Raw genomic sequence first — 19,831 nt, 5'->3', positions numbered from 1 at the left:
AGCACAAGAATCCCTACTTTGCAATATGTGTCAATGTTTTACGCAGTGGAATACGCAAAATACAAAAAATATACAGTTGATATAGAAGATTGAACAACTTATTAAGACCTGCAGCAACAAGCACATTAAATCTCTGTATAATGTTTGAAGGCCTAGGGTTTGGACAGCACATTAAATCTCTGTATAATGTTTGTAGGCCTAGGGTTTGTACAACACATTTCTCTATAATGTCTGTAGGCCTAGGGTTTGTACAACACATTTCTCTATAATGTTTGTAGGTCTAGGGTTTGTACAACACATTTCTCTATAATGTTTGTAGGTCTAGGGTTTGTACAACACATTTCTCTATAATGTCTGTAGGCCTAGGGTTTGTACAACACATTTCTCTATAATGTTTGTAGGCCTAGGGTTTGTACAGCACATTAAATCTCTGTATAATGTTTGTAGGCCTAGGGTTTGTACAACACATTTCTCTATAATGTTTGTAGGTCTAGGGTTTGTACAACACATTTCTCTATAATGTTTGTAGGTCTAGGGTTTGTACAACACATTTCTCTATAATGTTTGTAGGCCTAGGGTTTGTACAACATTGTATACTGCATGCATCCCCTGGGTAATTTAATCCCAGAACTATTTATGCTTAGAGAGGTTGACTCAATTAACTGTGAAGCATTTTCAACAAATGTAGCATCTAAATGATTGTGCAACTGACTTGTGTTAAATATAAAATTATACTGAGGTAATTATTTATTAAAATGTTAAAAAAAAACATGATTCAATGCCAATATTTGTAAAATATTTTTTTTTTCAAAGATGCCCACTGAATGCAAGAATGATCAAGACTAACAATGATTTATACAGTTTTAATGATGTGCATATATATGCATGCTAATGAGAATTTTTTTAAATTTCACATTTTTGGTAATGTCTAATTATTTAAAATTGATGATGTAAATATAATATATATATGCTGACTGAGATGAAGATCAGAGATTTAGGACTAATCAATTAACATTGGCTCATAACTTTGAACATCCCTAAAAATAAATAAATAAAATTTCAAAATATTGAGATTGTTGAATTTGCGTATTCCACTGCGCAAATCAATCTATTTTGAAAATCCAAATGTTGTAAAAAAAAATCCTTTTTTTCTGTCTTTACAGCAAGTCCTGCAAACGACGAACTGGAGTTTGTGAAGATGTACAAGGCACCGTCGCGTTCCTCGGGTGTTGACAACGGCGGCCGCAGTCAGGCTAGTTATTGTGATAACCAGACCTTTAATGGAGTGGCCAATGAATATCCGACCATAGAGAGGCCGCCTAGTTACGAGACAAGTATGCGGGACGGCACCGTCATCAACAATTATTATTCTACTGATCGTCAAAGTGTTCGCAGTCTGCGCAGCGTACGAAGTAAAGGAAGTACCAAATCAAAGTCAAACCGTACACGAGAGGATGCACGGCCAAAGAACCTACCCTGGGTTCAAATCACTCCCTCGTCCAGTAGTATGGACGCGCCGTTCAGACATTACCCCTAGAAACCAGAAGGTATTCACACATTGTATAGATGACAGTTAAGATTTGGGAATGGTTCATTGAAAAAATAAAAATGACACTTTTATCAATGGTAAAGGACATTGATCGTAAGCCAGCTCAGTCTACAAAATGTACATAAGAGTATTTCCTCTGTAAGGATATACGTTCAGTACTGTACCATGTGAACTACTTGGGCAGGTTTGGTACACAGTGAGGGTCAGTGGAACACTGATTAAGACATTCAGCTTTATTGGATCTCATGCCATGGTTATTGTACATATGAACCTTTACTATACCGACACCTGTCAACAACGGTAACACTGTTACATGGAACCTTTACTATACCGACACCTGCCGACAACGGTAACACTGTTACATGGAACCTTTACTATACCGACACCTGTCGACACCGGTAACACTGTTACATGGAACCTTTACTATACCGACACCTGCCGACAACGGTAACACTGTTACATGGAACCTTTACTATACCGACACCTGTCGACAACGGTAACACTGTTACGTGGAACCTTTACTATACTGACACCTGTCGACAACGGTAACATTGTTATGTGGAACAGTAAAACCTGGGCTTGACCTGTACATTATATTATCTTTCATCAACATATATGTCCAAAATCAATTGTGCATGATTATGACAATAATTGGTGCGAAGAAATAACGGATGAATTTGCAGAGCTCGAAGATGATCGATCGATGCATGGGAATATTCTTGATGACAAGCTTTTTGTGTATGTTCAACGGGCAAAATGTTATATTTTGTTATGTATGTGAGAAAGAAACTGTGGCTGTTGTTTATTGGACAAGCTTGTCCGTCCATTCAAAACAAAGATGTGACAGAGACAACCAAGGTCATCATAATATCAATCATGTGACCTCTATACTGTGCTGTGATTGGTCATGATTGGTACATGTTTTGTGCAAGTGTTTGTTTCTTTAGTAATAAGAAATAGTTTTGTTTTGTAGTTATTGGTAGGGAACTAGGAAAATATCATTTGTGTTTTGTTTCGTCTTGCGTATGAGCATTATATATTGAAATGTTTGTGATGAAAATGTACGTGATACAATGTAGACATGTTTGTTAATTACGTAAGTTTGATGTTCGTCAATTAATTACCGAAGTCTGATGACTTTCAGAAAATGACCAAAACTTGAAATATGGGGACAAATATAATACACAAAGAATTGTGTAATAATTTTCCATGAATTAATAAATATTATGAAGTTTTCTGTTTTTTATTGTCCAGTAATTCCAAACAAAATACAAAGCTTTCCTCTATCTGTACAAGTTAAAATCATTTGTTTTTGTTCATGCAGACCGACAAGGTCCTCTTCTGCTTGTGAATCAAAACATGTTTAGGGATTAGGCCTGGCAGACCTGTAGATGTGAATGTTAACTCATTCATCCCTACATATTTAAACTGGACTTACCCAGTCTTTGATTTCATAAGGTTCAAATGTAACTTTAGGGGTGAATGGAATAAAGCTTTCTAGTTTAACTCATTCACCCCTGAATACTCATTTAAACTCTTCCAATTCAAAGGTTAGAAGAGTTTATTATGAAATTTCAGGGGTGAATGAGTTAAGACTTGCCAGATAACAGTATCAGTCTCTGATCAGACCACTGGGTTCATTCCTGTTTCATAAATGAACCATTCAGATGATAGATCAAACTGGTCAAACCAAATTTTCTAAATAAATCAAGGGTATAAATAAAATAAAAAACACCCATAATGTAAGAATTCCATCGGTGAAAATCTTAAAATCATTAACCCATGAATACACATTTGAACTCTTCCAGTTCAAAAGTTGGAATAGTTAATTAAGAAATTTCAGGAGCGAACAAATTATAACTAATACCTGATTAAAGGGAAGTAACTTGTACTGTTGGAGGAGTTTTCTCCTTCAAACCTGTACAGGTAAGTGTTTGTGAAATTTACATTGGATAAGATCATTATTTGTTTGAGAAATTGTGTTCAATATTACAAGTAATGTACCAAATTTTTTTTGTAAAATGTACAGCATTCTTTCCCATTTTCTTCTCCAGTTGTCGTGAGCAGTTTTGATTTTTGAATCTGTCAACATTTTCAATTTTAACCTTTATACTGCGTCATATATAATAGCCTAATGATTTGAAGATTGTGACCTTTTTTGGTCCTTTTCTAAATCATTGTGCACATTAATCATCTCTTCCCTTGCTGAAAATTAAACAAAATCATCTGTTTGTTTCTAAAGTAAAAAAAAACACCTTCAGTTATATGAGAGATTTGATAGTACAATTCATTTGGTGACATCTTTTTCCCAAAAAACAACTATTGTATAATAAGTACAAATGTAATAGCTATAAAAGGAATTCCAATCCTTCTGTTAAGAATGGTTAACACTGCAGGATTTATCATGCATTACAGCTTTTAGTTAGGTAATATCTTATTTCAACCTGTATGCTTTATTTCATTCACCCCTGAAGACACATTTGAACCCTTCCAATTCATAGGTTGGAATAGTTCATTATGAAATTTCAGGGGTGAATGAGTTAAATAAAACCTGGAAGATTTGTTCACAAGAGCTAAAGTCTATATATGTAAATTAATATATTCAAAAGTTTCCTAGAATTGCATTGCTTCACTTCTTTGAAAGGAATTTGAAGATTCCCAAGATTGATTTAAAAAGAAGTTAAATTGAAGAAAAGCTGATTTCTGACACCAAAGTCAATATGGAAAGTGATTAATTATGCTCTCGCATTTCTTTAATAAATACGACAGCTTTAGGGAAATTTGATAGCTGAAAAAAGCCATATAGTGGTATACTTGATCTAGTGCTAATGGATGTTTGAATATCATAATGGTATATAGTGCTTCTCATCCCAATTTCTTGTTCACCATTTCTTAGAGAAGTGAAAAGCATTTATACCGTATTGTGATTAGATTTATTTTCCATCAAGCATATTAAAAGATTGAAGCATGCAGCTGCATTATATTATTATCAAAACTTTGATGAACACAAATACGTATTTATGGAACGGGAGGTTGTATTTCACAATCTGATACATATCTAAATATATCAGACAAATCCGCTACTACAATGCAAGACTTATGATTCTAAATCAAAGTTATTTATTTATTTGAACTCCCTTCATTATATTACTTTGTATTCGAGAGGAGTACTGGGTCTGGTATGGTATGTGTATATATGTACATGTATATCATGTGTTATATATAAAAAATCCTTTGTTTCTGTCTAATACTTTATAACTGGAAACATATATAGGTACATTCTTTGTTTGTTTAACACTTGAAAAATTATTAAGGCGATATATACATATTTTGAAGTTTACCGGTACATTTTACTATGAGTCTGTAACACTTCCTACGGTCAGCTGGAAGTTTTAGATATCTGACTGCTATATACCAGTAATATATTTACTGTACTAATAAAATATATAGTTGAGTTCTAATTGCAACCAAAAAAAACAAAAAACAAAAAAAAACAGAAATGTAAGTTGGGGATATCCTACACATGTATGTGTACTGAAATACTGGGAAATTTTCACTGCAGTTTAATTTTCGCCTTTTTCGCCCTCCGTAATGAAGACGTATTTATGATATCATAACAGGGAACATTTGTAATCAACATAATATACATAGTTATGAAATGTGAAGGGCAAATATAATATTTGGCAAAAAGGAATGTTACTGTTTGAAGGGCGAAAATTAGACTAGATGAACATTTCCAGGTAAAGTAGTACTGTATGATGATTACAGAACTTTATATGTTGGTCTTAATGTGACAACCACTTAAATGTCTGTACATGTATATGTCTGTACATTCCTTCTGCGGTCAATATTGGATGAAGAAAACAAACATAACCATTTCAATTCTCGTTACGGTAGCTTATTAACATTTCAATTCATCACTGAGAAAGAAAAGAAAAAAGTAAGATATTTTTTTTGGTTTTTCGATTTTGAAGATTTATGTTTATAAAATAGGTATTCAAATAATTCAGGTCTGATGTGACGATATGTCAATGGATGAGACGTATTAAAATACTGTTATGAAATAGGAAATGTGACAATGGAACCTGTTTGTGGTAATATATTCATAAGCAAGGTGGCAAACGGAAGGAGGGACATTTTATCAAGGTTAAAAGTTATTGGTTATTGATTTTTACCTGAAAGTGAAGTGATTATAAGGAAACATGCCAAAAGTGAAGTATGTTATTTTTGATTTTCCTGTTTTGTTTTTGCATGCTGTGATAAATGATATTGTGAATTGGTAAAGGTCAAACAGTTCGACATTGTTACTAATCGTAGGGTTTCGTTATGTATCCTGGTACATAATACTAGCCACTAAATTCCTTCTTAATTGACTGGGGAAAATTTCTCTTTAGCTTTTTTGGTAGAGCGCAACACCATTAAACAAGAGGTCTCGGGTTCAATCCCCATTGGATACATTTTAAGGAGAGGCAAAAAAATCATAAGCTTTGGTCATTTAATATCTATGAAACATAATTTTATATAGGATCTTATATGGGTTTCCATTTCATATGTGATTTATAGTCAAGTCTTCGGAATTTTTCAATTTAGCGAGCCTCTGGCGACAATTTTCATGCAATCTTGAAATGAAAAATGCCACCGTTTTGACTCCTGTGCGAAAGTCTGTGACATCATGTACTTGTCCTTAAGGTGTGACGTCACAATTGAAACAATTGAAACTTACAACCAATCACAGGGCTGATAGGTCAATACGCAAAAAAAAAATGACATTGGTATATATTCACTGAATAACACAGTGCATTATGTGATAAATAAAAGTTTAAATGTAACAATTTATCTATTTAATTATTTCGTTTTTATTAACCGGTTAATGTCTGTTGGAGAAGGGAGTGGTGGGTATATACATCTGTATATTGTGTTCAGTCCGCAGACTTCTTCAGTTACACGGGTGTAGTTCCAGTACAGTGTACATACAAGTCCACACAAAGGTATGATAATGAGTGGATTTCATTTCTGAATGCTTTATGATTTCATCCATTTGTATATAAGAATTGAAATCTAGAACCTGTGTTGTGACGTACTGCACTGCTATTATCTTCAGTGATGTTTACATAATCATGCCAATTTAAACTTTCAAAACAAGGATCAGTGTTCCTATAAAAAAAAAATGTATTCCTAGGATAGACAAGTACATTCTAAACTCTGTACAAAGTTTTGTTTTTCATATTTCAAATAAATTTTATAAGTAACTGCCATTTGAACATCTGAAAGTAATATTTTATCAATAGAGGTATATGCCTGGATTTTATCTCTTTTGAAATATAATATCATCTCCAATTATTATATATGATATCAATTTAGACATGATCACTCTGTCATATCTTGTAACAATCACCATTTGTAACTTGTTTGATTTTATAATACATCCTGATACTTGCCTGATAAATCACGAAATTAAATTGGAGATTTGAGGTATTTTGTAAAGGAAGGGAGATAACCCAGCACTTATTATGGTGTATAGATTTAACATTATATACTTCTTACCATTCTGTGTTTGTCACTTTTTGTTTTCTTCACCTCTTAGATGAAGTGTATTTGTTTGTGACTGTCTCATCACCATGGTGACAGTTATACTGTAGCTAATTAATAATTTGATGTAAATAAGAAAATGTACATTTCACTACCTGTAGAATAGTGATTACATTGATATGTTGAAAAAGATCATTTTTATTTTAAAACGAACAAAAATGAAATTAAAAATTGTCTGAAAACAATGACTTGTTTATGTTTCTCTTTTAATGATCTCAACTTGTTGCATACAGCAATATTTTTACTTGAAAATCGCTTAGTAGTAGCTCGGAATTTCATTAAATGTCAAATTTGCCACAAAAGATAGATGAAATTGGTAATATCCTACTCCACAAGTATATAAACTTTATTTATTCTTGCAAACAAAAAAGAAAAAAAGGGTTATAGGAATCACTTTTGTTGGCCCGGATTGAAGCGGAGTGGGTCTTAATGTGAAAGGAAACCAAGGTATCCAGAGGCAACCCACGTGGTCGGTCAGGTGACCCTATACCTTTTCACTTCCGGTTTGGGAAACAAAACTCTGTTGGTTGTTGTGCCACCCGGCCACTGTAAGTCGTTGGAAACTAAAATGTAACGCACCACCGTACTTAAGATGCAGAAGTACCTAGATCATTTCTTATATCTATTCTAAACCCATGGCTTCTACGCTTTTTAACTACAGCAAATATTAGATCGGTTGAATGCAGATGACCTAATGCAAATAACTCCCCCATGTCCTTGTTCTATATCGCCATACACTTTTCTATTGTGTAGCTGAACGCATTGTACCTTGGGGTCTTCAGCTCCCATTATTAAATCTATAAGAGGTTTTAAAGAAACGCCCAAAATATATATGGAGAAACTCCTGCGAACACTTAGGATGAGAATTACATGACACTTATGGATTCTGTAGAAGACTACGCCAGACAAAAGGGAAAACGAGCAAGCGGAATTGAATTGGTTAAATCTGTCGGGTCAATCATTCAAAACATGTTTTTCCTGTCCCCATTGCCCAAATCACTCTTAGTGATATGGAGTATATGATTTAGTCGGCAGACAGATCATTTAATACCAGGAACTTGATCCATGTCGGTCTACACATTTCTGCTTGTAAAATAATAGATTTACTTGATAACCACGAAAACCCTACCTATACAATTTCCAATGTTTTCCTCCACACGTCCTTAAATGACCATAGCTGTTAATTATAATAGGATGTAAAACACAAACAAACAAGGAAAATGTTAGATGGCAAGATGTTTCCAGCAGATGGTTGGCATTTCCCTAAACATTTTCTGCGGTTTGGTAAGTATGGATACGTCGCATAGAACATCTTACTGGTTGTGTAAAAATAACTTTTCATAAGACTGTTGACATTCTTTATAAATGTTCCTCACCAGGCGACTTGATTTTGTTTTATATGAGGCTGAATTTATTGACAAAGTTATCAGTTTTTTTATGAGAATCAGTGCCAAGTTCTTCCATTACACTTTCGGATAAATGGACGATTTGCTGTCTTTAAATAGGCGGAAATTAATTGACCACGTTGGTAGTTTACACTATCATGAACTAGAAAAGAAAAACTTCTCTATATCAGCAGCTTACCTCGATCTTCAATGATATGTCGAGCAGGGATACTAAATATCGTCATGCTGATGATTTTGATTCACCTACAGTGTACTTTCCTTTTCTTGATAGTAACATCCTTGATCCCCAATCTTTTGTGTTTATTGAAATTCAGAGTTGATTTAATTTTCAAACGTTTGAACTCGGCTCCAGGATCATGATTGCATGAAACAATCTTACAAGTAAGTATTTGCTGAGCCAAGCATGTATGACGTCATTTTTCATGACGTTAGTTGTGATTGGTTAAGTTAAAACTTAAGATAATTTTGATAATGGAGATAATGTTACTGCCCAAAACAAAATACCTCTACTATTTTTGGTTTGTATACGCCTGAAATACTCCAAAGATCGTCTGACCAATCTGGACTATTATATCCATTCAAGAACGTGTTTCTGAAAACGTTTGTCAGAACATGAAAGTACGTGTTGTTTGGAACGAAATAGTAAAAAGAAAAAAAACACTAATTAAAGTTGAACAAAAATAAATGTGCGTCGGCCGGGAGTCGAACCCGGATCGACTGCTTGGAAGGCAACCATGCTGACCGTTACACCACCGACGCATTTGTGAGTTTCCAAGCAGTATATTACCGTGAGGGTAAGCTGAAATTTTAGTGCATTACGAAATTGTAACAGATTAGTGCACAATCTGATTAAAATCATGTTCAGGCGTAGTATGAAGTAAACGAAGCCATGTAACATATGATTTTAATAAGATTGATTAGCGCATTGATGAAATGGCACACCCGCCAAAAAAAAATAAAAAAAAAATAAAAAAAAAATAACTAGCGCTAATATGTGTTCGTTTACAGTATTTCGTAGTTATCTGTTTTAGCGAAACAGAGAATGATCGTGATAGATCGGTAAGACAATGGTTTGCATAGAATGATAACTTTTTTTCCTCAGAAACCTGATTTTGAAAATACCCGTGTTTAAGTAACTAATTGGAAATGACATATACTATCAGGGACGTAAGGTGTACTTGTACGGAGAATATATTAGAAACATGCAGAGACGTATAAACCATCTATTGTGTTATATACGTCTCTGAAACATGCAAGGGGTTTATAATCAACTGTGAAACCATTCACATACAGTTGGGAGCAAAAACAAAGAAAAGTTAACTCCAGCGAGCTCCATAAAGCAGATTTCCGTTACCAATTGTATTAGCAATAGAAGATAGTGTGCTGGAACTTCCATTGCAATTTGGCTCAATCATGATTTAGTGAAATGGGGTGCCTTGGTAGCCGTGATCGCTAACGCGCAGTCATTTCTACTGTGTGCGTGAGGTTCAGACCACTTACTCTCCCAAGAATTTCGGTTCGATCCCCAGCGGTGGCGGAAAAAGTGAGTGATGGTTATAATTAGTTGTTATCCCTCCGATCGCACGGTGGTTTTCCATCGTGGGTTTTCCTCCACCACTAAAGTGTCATTTTTTCCATCAACACCAAATGTTCTGAGAAATTGCCTAACTTTTGCTGTATGACCCCCTTTAACTACACAGTTTAGTTCAACAGATGTATCATACGTTACTATTAACCATATCATCCAACGTGATAGTATATTGGAATGAGTTTGGGTTAATTATGAAATACTTGCATTGACCTCAGTATAGTCATTTAAGATTTATTTTGACATTGGTCATACAGCAAATTGACCTTTAGCAGACACATTTACCAAATACCGAGGCATTTAAGGTAATGGGATTGTGTCACCATTTCTAAGTAGAATTTCTTCAAAATTTGTAGTTATATTGCTTTGAAGTAATGAAACTATAACAAAAATAAAGGTTGTCAGAATTTTAAGGATTTTAAATGGAAATATATGTAAAAAGGAGTGAGTTTGGAGAGAGTAAAAAAATAAAGACACAATTTCATGCAAAATAATATCAATAAAAATAATACTGACATAGATTATGATTGCATTAATGTATATCAATTTAATAAATGCTAAATTTGTGTCAAATTCATTATCTATAAACGATTAAAAATTGACATTTTATAATAAAACCATATCCACATAGTAATTGCATGTAAGAGTTATCTTTCTTGAAAAACTTCACAGTACCGGTTTCCTGAAGTACAGAAAAATGGACATGTGTGACTCATTGTTAAAAAAAAAAACTGAAATAATGGCTGGATTGCTTTGAAATACTTTAAATAATATTGAGAGAACACACTGTTCTGTCAATAATAAACATACAATATTCATCAGTTTAATATTAACATTAGAATATGTGGAAATTGTGATACTATCTCCCTACATTGTTCGAATAGGGATGTACTTCCTATTTCCGTTAAACTCGCAACAACTTTCAGTTAAGGAACCTAATAGATCAAGGAATGATTCACAACACGACATGAACGCGTCGGTGGTGTAACGGTCAGTGATTTTAACTAATGTACATACAAATATCAGAACAGAGTCCAGGCCATATGTTACTTATGTAGATGTTAATGGGACTACTGTACAGTTACATCCCAGGACTACTCGGGATATTTCCGCCTGTTTCATTCGCTACTGCTTCAAAAGTCCCAAATCATCGGGATATTGGTCAGAGAATTTTCAAAATGTTTATCTTCCACAGGTTTTTTCAATTATGTATATGCCATTTCTACCTTCTGATATAATTGATGTTCATTATCGTATTGAATATAACTCTATATTTACGATGGAGAAGTTAAAGAAAATTGGCAAAGTAGATAGCGATACATGTCTGTTGTGCGATTCTGAGACGGAAACTTTAATGCATTTGTTTGTAGATTGTTCAGAACTTTCTGATTTTTTGGCTTATATCAATACGTTAACAAAGATACTTTTTTCAGATGCTGATCAGAGTTACCTTTCTGATTTTTCTCTCGGAAAACTCATACTTCTGGGTTATACCAGGAAGATTAAACATACGAATGTTTTTTTCATCAACTTCTTTTTAGGAGTAGTGCGTTTTTGCGTTCTTAAAAGGCGTAATCTGGTGGTACATAAAATGCCAAGAGTGAATATAAAGAACTTTTTTATGTTAACATTTCGTAAATATTTTGATTATATCAAACACTACTACCTCTATTCAAGAAATATTCTGTTGCTGACAATAAATTATTGAGGGCTGTAGATTTATCTTCAGCCACTGAAAATATCCTATCTTATGCATTATCATTATGATTAAGTTGTCGTTTTTCAACTAATTTGTAAATGCGATGACATACCTCTTATAACCATGCTTATTTCATGTAGAAATGTACTTCTGTGATTTTTTAGTGTTTAAATATGTGTTTTATGTGAACTGTGAGGAATCGACGGGGCCCCAACCCCGGAGGGCCTATTTGCTGGGACTAATAAAAATTAATTTTAAAAGAAAAAAAAAAAGAATGGTTGCCTTCCAAGCAGTCGATGCGGGGTCGACTCCCGGCCGACGCACACTATTTTTGTTGTTTTTAGTCATTTTTTCAGAGAGATATTTACTCAGATGTATTAAGATATTTTTTTTGTTCAACAACATTTATTCAAACACCTGCCAAAAACAGTTCAGTTAATTTTACTTTGGGTTATAAATTATCACCGTTCATAGCTACTTTAACTCGAAAGGACTAAATATCTGTCTGTGGATGAAGCCAGATCGTAGTCAGGTACATGTACTCGGGGTTATCTAAAGAACTAATGAAAAAATAGACTGCTAAACAACACTCTGACGGCTGGAGTATATCTCATATAATCACGGATCTAATCTAATTCCGTGATATAATATTACAACTAGTACGTTACGCTTGTATGATGTTTAAACCACAAAATTATTTCAGAGTATAGCGTGAACTTGGAATGTCAAATGTATCAGTCCTTAAATAACTGCCTTTCTCCTTTAAATTTTTTGATGAGGCGTAGATTTCTCCACTCAATTACAAAATATGAATACAAGAAAATAAATAAATAAATGAATAAAGAAAAAGGAGATAGTAAATTCGTATGAGAATTACATTTGATATTGAGTAGCACAAAATAGCAATATCAATTTGTTAGGAGAGAGACAGAAGAGTTAAAAGATATCACTTCAACACTAGAACATGGTTTCCATTAATATCAAAAGACCCGCGGGTCACAGCTGTTAGTCAATAACGATTAGTAAGTTAAAGATAAGTGTATGAATATATCGCCTCCATAGCTCAGTGGTTAGAGCACTGGTCTTGTAAACCAGGGGTCGTGAGTTCAATTCTCACTGGAGGCTTGAAATATTTTTTTTTTTATATTTTTTTATATATGTGTCTTCCTATGTTTTGATATTTTATTGAAATTTTCAAGACACACAAGTCAATATATCTAGAAATTTAATGCTGTTGTACAGAACATAGTAGTTGGTGTTGGAGAGCTATTGGGTAGGCTGCAATTACTACCGTAAACTATGCTGTATATTATATGATGAATACGGTTAATATAACTAATACATTACAAACAAGTTTATGTGAGGTCTAGAACGAGCCAAGATATTCATCATGTCATGAATAACGATTGGTGTCGTACAAAATTGAATGAAAGTATTTTGTTACGTTTGCCGGTGTAACATGAAAAAGTGCCCCGCATAGAAAACCTACCTGGGTTCCACATACCACGTAGAAATCTTACCCGGGCATCCGTAGAAAACCGATAGCCGTTGAAAATTGACCCAAAATCCGGGTAAGATTTCTACGGACATTTTTTAATTTTGTGACATTATATAAAATTTGAAATTGTACCTTTAATCTGGTCAAGTCAGATCAAACATATGTAAAAGCACGTCTGTTCGCCCCAGAATGCTTTATTTTATTCAAGGACGTTCAAGGTGAAATATCACCTACAGCTTTATTACAGCATTAATCACTGAAACGACCTAGGGGAATTGTTAGTGTATACTAATGTTTTATTACTATATCACTTTTATGTATTATTAATTCTTTCCCAATGGATGAACAGTTGAATCAACTAATTTGCCTTTTAAGACAAAACATAGATCTAGATATCCCTGGCAACACCCTAGTGGCACCCCCTTCGGTAGGGGTTTACCGATCGATGACGTCACAAGTGTAGGGGGTGGGGGGTCCTGACTGCATCTATTAATAGCGGAAACGATTGCATCACGTTTAGGAATAGTCGAACCGGTTACAACTGATTAAGTTCTTCTAGAACATTCTATAAAATAACAACGAGAAGGCGATATATTTACAACAGTTTCCCCATATCCTACTTACTATATGACACACAGAACTAAAATGTATATTTTCTTATATAGATATCGAGGTCTAAGTAGGTCACACAGCATGCCTGATTTACAGATAACAGCATACAGCATAATAGACTGCTCAAGAAAATACTAATATAGACTCGTGATCTACACACCCCTACATTAACCTCATTGTTGTGATTCATATTTCAACCCTCAAACATTCAGAAACCATGTATATTTTCCATATCACTATGGTAAAGTTGCTTTATACGTTCATAAATACAAACTACACTGACCAACAGTGTGTACGTAGTGTAAACGGCATAGCCTTAAGATGAATTATATCCTAGCACAGACTCAATACCTTCACACACCACATTATCATTATCTAATTATTCGGCTTTCTTTTACATATTTTGAATATGTCAGACATGGTTTCGTTCTTTTTATTGTTGTTTTTTCTTAATCTTGGCTGAATTATACCAGGCCTGTCTGTATCATCTGGACACGGGATTTCTTTTGACGTTTCCATTCTGATTTTGGTCTTTCCAAAGAAGCAGCCACCGGTGTAATTTGAATAACTTCATTGTCCCGAGCGGAATTGTCACCCATGTCAGTATTTATCTCGATCCGAGACCTAGGGTTCTCTCCCTCCAACACCGTCTGGTAATATGATCTCCAGTGTTCTGGATTGGAAACAAACGGAACCAACCATTCTGAGACGACCTGTCTCTCCACCCTCTATTGTACACACTGTTCAGTCCACATTTGTCTCGGCCTTTTGTAGGGTATATGAGGTCGCGGAGGAAGTGCAGCAGCCAAGTAGCTTGAGGAGGAGGAGGAGGAGGAGGGGACAATCTTTACTAATAATAATGCATTGACTAATGATCCTTTTGTGTCAACGCTAACTGAAAGAGAAGTAGTCCGCCAATTAACAAACTATTATCCAGCAGCAATACCAACAGCAGCAGTGTTGCGGCGGCAATGGTTGTAGCCCCGGCGGCGGCGGATGACTGAATAAATAGGAGGAGGAGCACAGCAGCAGTAGGAAAGTAGCGAGATGAAGAGGAAGAGGAGGTGAGGAGGAGAAGGAGCACAGCAGCAGTAGTAAGTAGCTTGAGGAGGAAGAGGTAGAGGAGAAGAGGAGGAGAGGACGAGAGAGAGCAAAGCAGCAGTAGTCAAGTAGCTTGAGGAAGGGAAAGAAGAGAGGAGAGGAGGAGAAGGAGCAAAGCAGCAGTAGTCAAGTAGCTTGAGGAAGGGAAAGAAGAGAGGAGAGGAGGAGAAGGAGCAAAGCAGCAGTAGTCAAGTAGGTTGAGGAGGAAGAGGAAGAGAAGGAGCAGGAGCACAGCAGCAGTAGTCAAGTAGCTTGAGGAGGAAGAGGAGGAAGAGGACGAGAGGAGGAGAAGGAGCACAGCAGCAGTAGTCAAGTAGGTTGAGGAGGAAGAGGAAGAGAAGGAGCAGGAGCACAGCAGCAGTAGTCAAGTAGCTTGAGGAGGAAGAGGAGGAAGAGGACGAGAGGAGGAGAAGGAGCACAGCAGCAGTAGTCAAGTAGCTTGAGGAGGAAGAGGAGGAAGAGGAGGAGAGGAGGAGAAGGAGCACAGCAGCAGTCGCAGTCAAGGGAGAGGACCAGAAGCAGCAGTACAGGTTGAAGAGGAGGAGGAAACAACAACAACAGCAGCAGTTGTCAAGTAGTTTCAGAAGGAGGAGGAGCACAGCAGCAGCACATTGATTTTTTCTGAGTTTTTGATCCGAGGTTATTAGTTATAACGAACGAGGTAGTGGACTGAATTCGAAAAAAACGAGAATGAAGATTTGGACAAAAAGCTAAGTAACGGTCGATTATTGAAAGCTTTGGTCTTCACAGTAATTAAAAGAATACTAGTAATTCGTATAAGGAAATACTAATTTGATCATATCCGCGGCAATGAAAATCCATATAAGACGTGGAAAAGAACAAAAAACGGTTAATTTGAAATTCAAGCTATCTTAATTGATTGCGTTCATCGTTCAAAACGAACTATACACCTAAATATGGTATATGCATGATTATCACAAAGATTCACATCGATTTACACCTGAATAAAACTGCGCTACTGTCGATACATGTAATATAGTATGCAAATTACGAAATACAGTTAGTCCAAAGAGGATTTAAGCAGGGCCTTTGTGTACTTATGTGTTGAATGGAAATGAAAGTTATTTGGTTGAAATGACATCAGGGTAAGTATATCAAGAGTCAACATGATTACTATCAAGAAATATGTACTCAAAGTCTTATCTTATCTAAACAGCTAAGATAGAAATAGATTGCTATACAACACTGCGGTCACTCCGAACGCTGGTTTCTATGTTCATATAATATTACAATAAGAAAGTTACACTAAAATGATTTTTTAACCACAGTATTGCTAATAGCGTGATATATTGGAATGGGTATGTTGATTATCATAAATTAAGATATTTGTAATGTTTTACAATAAGGTTATTCAAGAAATAATCTTTCCCTTTGCTAGAAATATATCAGTCCTAAACAACTGCCTTTCTCCTTTTAATTGTTTGAAGGGGCGTAGATATCTCCACTCAATAACCAGATATGAATACACGAAAAGAAAGAAAGAAAGAAAAAGGAGGAAGTAAATTCGTATGAGAATTATATTTGATGTTGAGTAGCACAAAATAGCAATATCTATTTGTTAGGAGAGAGACAGAAGAATTAGAAAATGTCACTTCAACACTAGAACATTGATTTCTAATAATATCAAAAGATCCGCGGGTCACAGCTGTTAGTCAATAACACTTAGTAAGTTAAAGATAAGTGTATGTACATATCGCCTCCATAGCTCAGTGGTTAGAGCACTGGTCATGTAAACCAGGGGTCGTGAGTTCAATTCTCACTGGAGGCTTGAAATTGTTCTTTTGGTATATCACCAGTGTCTTCCTATATTTTGATATTTTATTGAAATTTTCAAGACCGCAAGTCAATATATCTAGAAATTTAACGCTATTTTACAGGACATATTAGTTGGTGTTGGATAGCTATTGGGTAGGCTGCAATTACTACCGTAAATTATGCTGTACATTATATGATAAATAAGGTTAATAACTAATACATCACAAACAAGTTTATGTGAGGTCTAGAGCCAGCCAAGATATTCATCATCTCATGAATAACGATTGGTGTCGTACAAAATTGAATAAATGATTGAATGAAAGTGTTTTGTTACGTTTTCCGGCGGTATGTTGAGTCCTCGATCCGAATGAAATGAAGTATTTCGAATATAGCCTATAATTGTTAATATTCATAACACCATGGTATAATTGACGACAACTGGTAGAAAGAGGTGGCATTAAATAAAAGCATTCGATTACAATGAAATTTTAAAAAAAATGTCTGAAAAACAACAAGAGAATACCGAGGTGTGAATAAAACCGTAATCTGCTCAAAATCGAATGATGTACATGAAAATATATAAACTTTATCTATTTTAAAAAAATCATGAAACAAGTAATTTTAAACTTATATTAATCACTCTTGCTGGCCCTGGTTTAACCGGAAAAAAACCCACGTGGTCGGGCATGTGACCCCATACCTTTTCACGTTCGATCGGAGAATCAAATCCCGGCCGCATCGGTGAAAGGCAAATGCACAATCCACTGCATCACCCGACCACCCTTGTGTGCGTCGACCGGGAGAGGAACCCGGATCGACTGCTTGGAAGACAACCATGCTGACCGTTACACCACCGACGCATTGTATTTCATGTAGTGATTCTGATCCTGATTGCTTGAATTATTAAGGTTCCTTAACTGATAGTTATTGTGAGTTTTTACAAATGCCTCGGTGACAGAACATAACCGATTGAGTTTCAATGAAATAACATTATAATATAATTCTAAAATTAAACAAAGCAAATGTGCGCCAGATAGGAGTCAAACCTAGATCGACTGCTTGGATGTCCGATTGATTTTCCTGGGCTTTTGCTCTAAGGTAATTAGTTAAAACGAACGAAGTAGGCACCGATCTTGACTGATTTCGAAAAGAAACAGAGAATGAGGAATTTGTTTATGTAACTATGTGTGCATTTGATTCATTAATCGATATTAGACATCAATACAACATAAAGCTATGTAACTGTCGATTATTGAAAGCTTTTGTCTTCACAGTAATTAAAAGAATACTAGTAACTCGTATAAGGAAATAATAATTTGATCACATCCACGGCAATGAAATCCATATTAGACGTGGAAATGAACAAAAATAGGGTAATTTGAAATTCGAGCTATCTTAATTGATTGCTTTCATCGTTCAACACAAACTATACATATACATATAATATATGCATGATTATCACAAAGATTCACAGCGATTTACACATGAATAAAATTGCCCTTCTGTCGATACATATAATATAGTATGCAAATTACGAAATAAAGTTACTCCATGTACTTATATGTTGAATGGGAAAGAAAGTTATTTGGTTGATATAACTGTTTCTCTTTTTGAACATCATCAGCTACTTTATGCTATATGTTTATGTTTCTATAAAAAGACATCATGGTTAGTATTATCAAAAGCAAGAGTCAACATGATTACTATCAAGAAATATGTTCTCAAAGGCAAAAGTGTTATCTTATCTAAACAACTAAGAGATCGATAGACTGCTATACAACACTGCAGTCACTCCGACAGCTGGTTTCTATGTTCATATGATATTACAATAAGTAAGTTACACTAAAATGATTTTTTAACCACAAAATTAAAATATTTGTAATGTTTTACAATAATAATTACAATTGGGTGCATCTGGAAGTCATACAGGAAATAATCCGTCCCTTCGCTTGAAATATATCAGTCCTAAATAACTGCCTTTCTCCTTTTAATTGTTTGAAGGGGCGTAGATATCTCCAATCAATTCCAAAATATGAATACAAGACAATAAAGGAATAAAGAAAAAGGAAGTAGTAAATTCGTATGATAATTATATTTGATGTTGAGTAGCACACAATATCAATATTTATTTGTTAGGAAAGAGACAGAAGATTTAAAAGGATGTCACTTCAACACTAGAACATTGATTTCTAATAATATCAAAAGATCCGCGGGTCACAGCTGTTGGTCAATAACAGTTAGTAAGTTAAAGATAAATTTATGAAAATATCGCCTCCATAGCTCAGTGGTTAGAGCACTGGTCTTGTAAACCAGGGGTCGTGAGTTCAATTCTCACTGGAGGCTTGAAATTATTTTTTTGTTATATTTCATGTATCTACCTATGTCTTGAAATTTTATTGAAATTTTGAAGACACACAAGTCAAGTACACACAATATATCTAGAAATTTAACGCTGTTGTACAGGACATATTAGTTTGTGTTGGATAGCTATTGGGTAGGCTGCAATTACTACCGTAAATTATGTTGTATATTATATGATAAATAAGGTTAATAACTTATACATCACAAACATGTTTATGTGAGGTCTAGAACCAGCTAAGATATCCATCATGTCACGAATCACGATTGATGTCGTACAAAATTGAATGAAAGTGTTTTGTTACGTTTGCCGGCAGTACGTTGAGTCCTCGCTTCGAATGAAATGAAGTATTTCGAATATAGCCTATAATTGATAATACTCATAACACCATGCTATATTTGACGAGAACTGGTAGAAAGAGGTGGTATTAAATAATAGCATTTGATTACAATAAGATTTTTTTTAAATGTCTGAAAAACAACAAGAGAATACCGACGTGTCAACAACAGCGTAATCTGCTGAAAATCGAAAGATTTTCATGAAAATATGTAAACTTTATTTATTTTACCACAATTATGAAACAAGTTATTTCAACTTATATTAATCACTCTTGCTGGCCCTGATGTACCCGGAGAAAACCCGCGTGGTCGGGCA

The 19,831-nt window shown here is 34.8% G+C and overlaps 1 protein-coding gene and 4 non-coding genes across 9 annotated transcripts in view; 4 read left to right on the top strand and 1 right to left on the bottom strand.

The window, feature by feature from the left end:
* The window catches only part of LOC110454517 (sodium/potassium-transporting ATPase subunit beta-1-interacting protein 1-like), a 32,602-nt gene extending 29,818 nt beyond the window's left edge, over positions 1–2,784 (top strand). For 4 of the 5 annotated variants that reach the window (XM_021504060.1, XM_021504059.1, XM_021504057.1 and 1 more), the window contains one exon: positions 1,164–2,784. In XM_021504060.1, the coding sequence (XP_021359735.1) occupies positions 1,164–1,537 (374 nt within the window). In that variant the 3' untranslated portion in view covers positions 1,538–2,784. The remainder of the gene's footprint in view (positions 1–1,163) is intronic. The other variant, XM_021504062.1, reaches the window with a different exon arrangement.
* A 6,447-nt stretch (positions 2,785–9,231) lies between these two features.
* Positions 9,232–9,303, bottom strand: Trnag-ucc. The gene has a single exon. It is a non-coding gene; the product is annotated as a tRNA-Gly (tRNA).
* Positions 9,304–12,883: 3,580 nt separating this feature from the next.
* Trnat-ugu lies at positions 12,884–12,956 on the top strand. The gene has a single exon. It is a non-coding gene; the product is annotated as a tRNA-Thr (tRNA).
* Positions 12,957–16,758: 3,802 nt separating this feature from the next.
* On the top strand, positions 16,759–16,831 carry Trnat-ugu. The gene has a single exon. It is a non-coding gene; the product is annotated as a tRNA-Thr (tRNA).
* A 2,257-nt stretch (positions 16,832–19,088) lies between these two features.
* On the top strand, positions 19,089–19,161 carry Trnat-ugu. Its single transcript has one exon. It is a non-coding gene; the product is annotated as a tRNA-Thr (tRNA).
* The last annotated feature ends 670 nt before the right edge of the window (positions 19,162–19,831 follow it).

Source organism: Mizuhopecten yessoensis, unplaced genomic scaffold (genome assembly GCF_002113885.1).
Source record: "Mizuhopecten yessoensis strain PY_sf001 unplaced genomic scaffold, ASM211388v2 scaffold7903, whole genome shotgun sequence".
NCBI lineage: Eukaryota > Metazoa > Mollusca > Bivalvia > Pectinida > Pectinidae > Mizuhopecten > Mizuhopecten yessoensis.
This window is presented reverse-complemented; position numbering and strand designations above follow the sequence as displayed.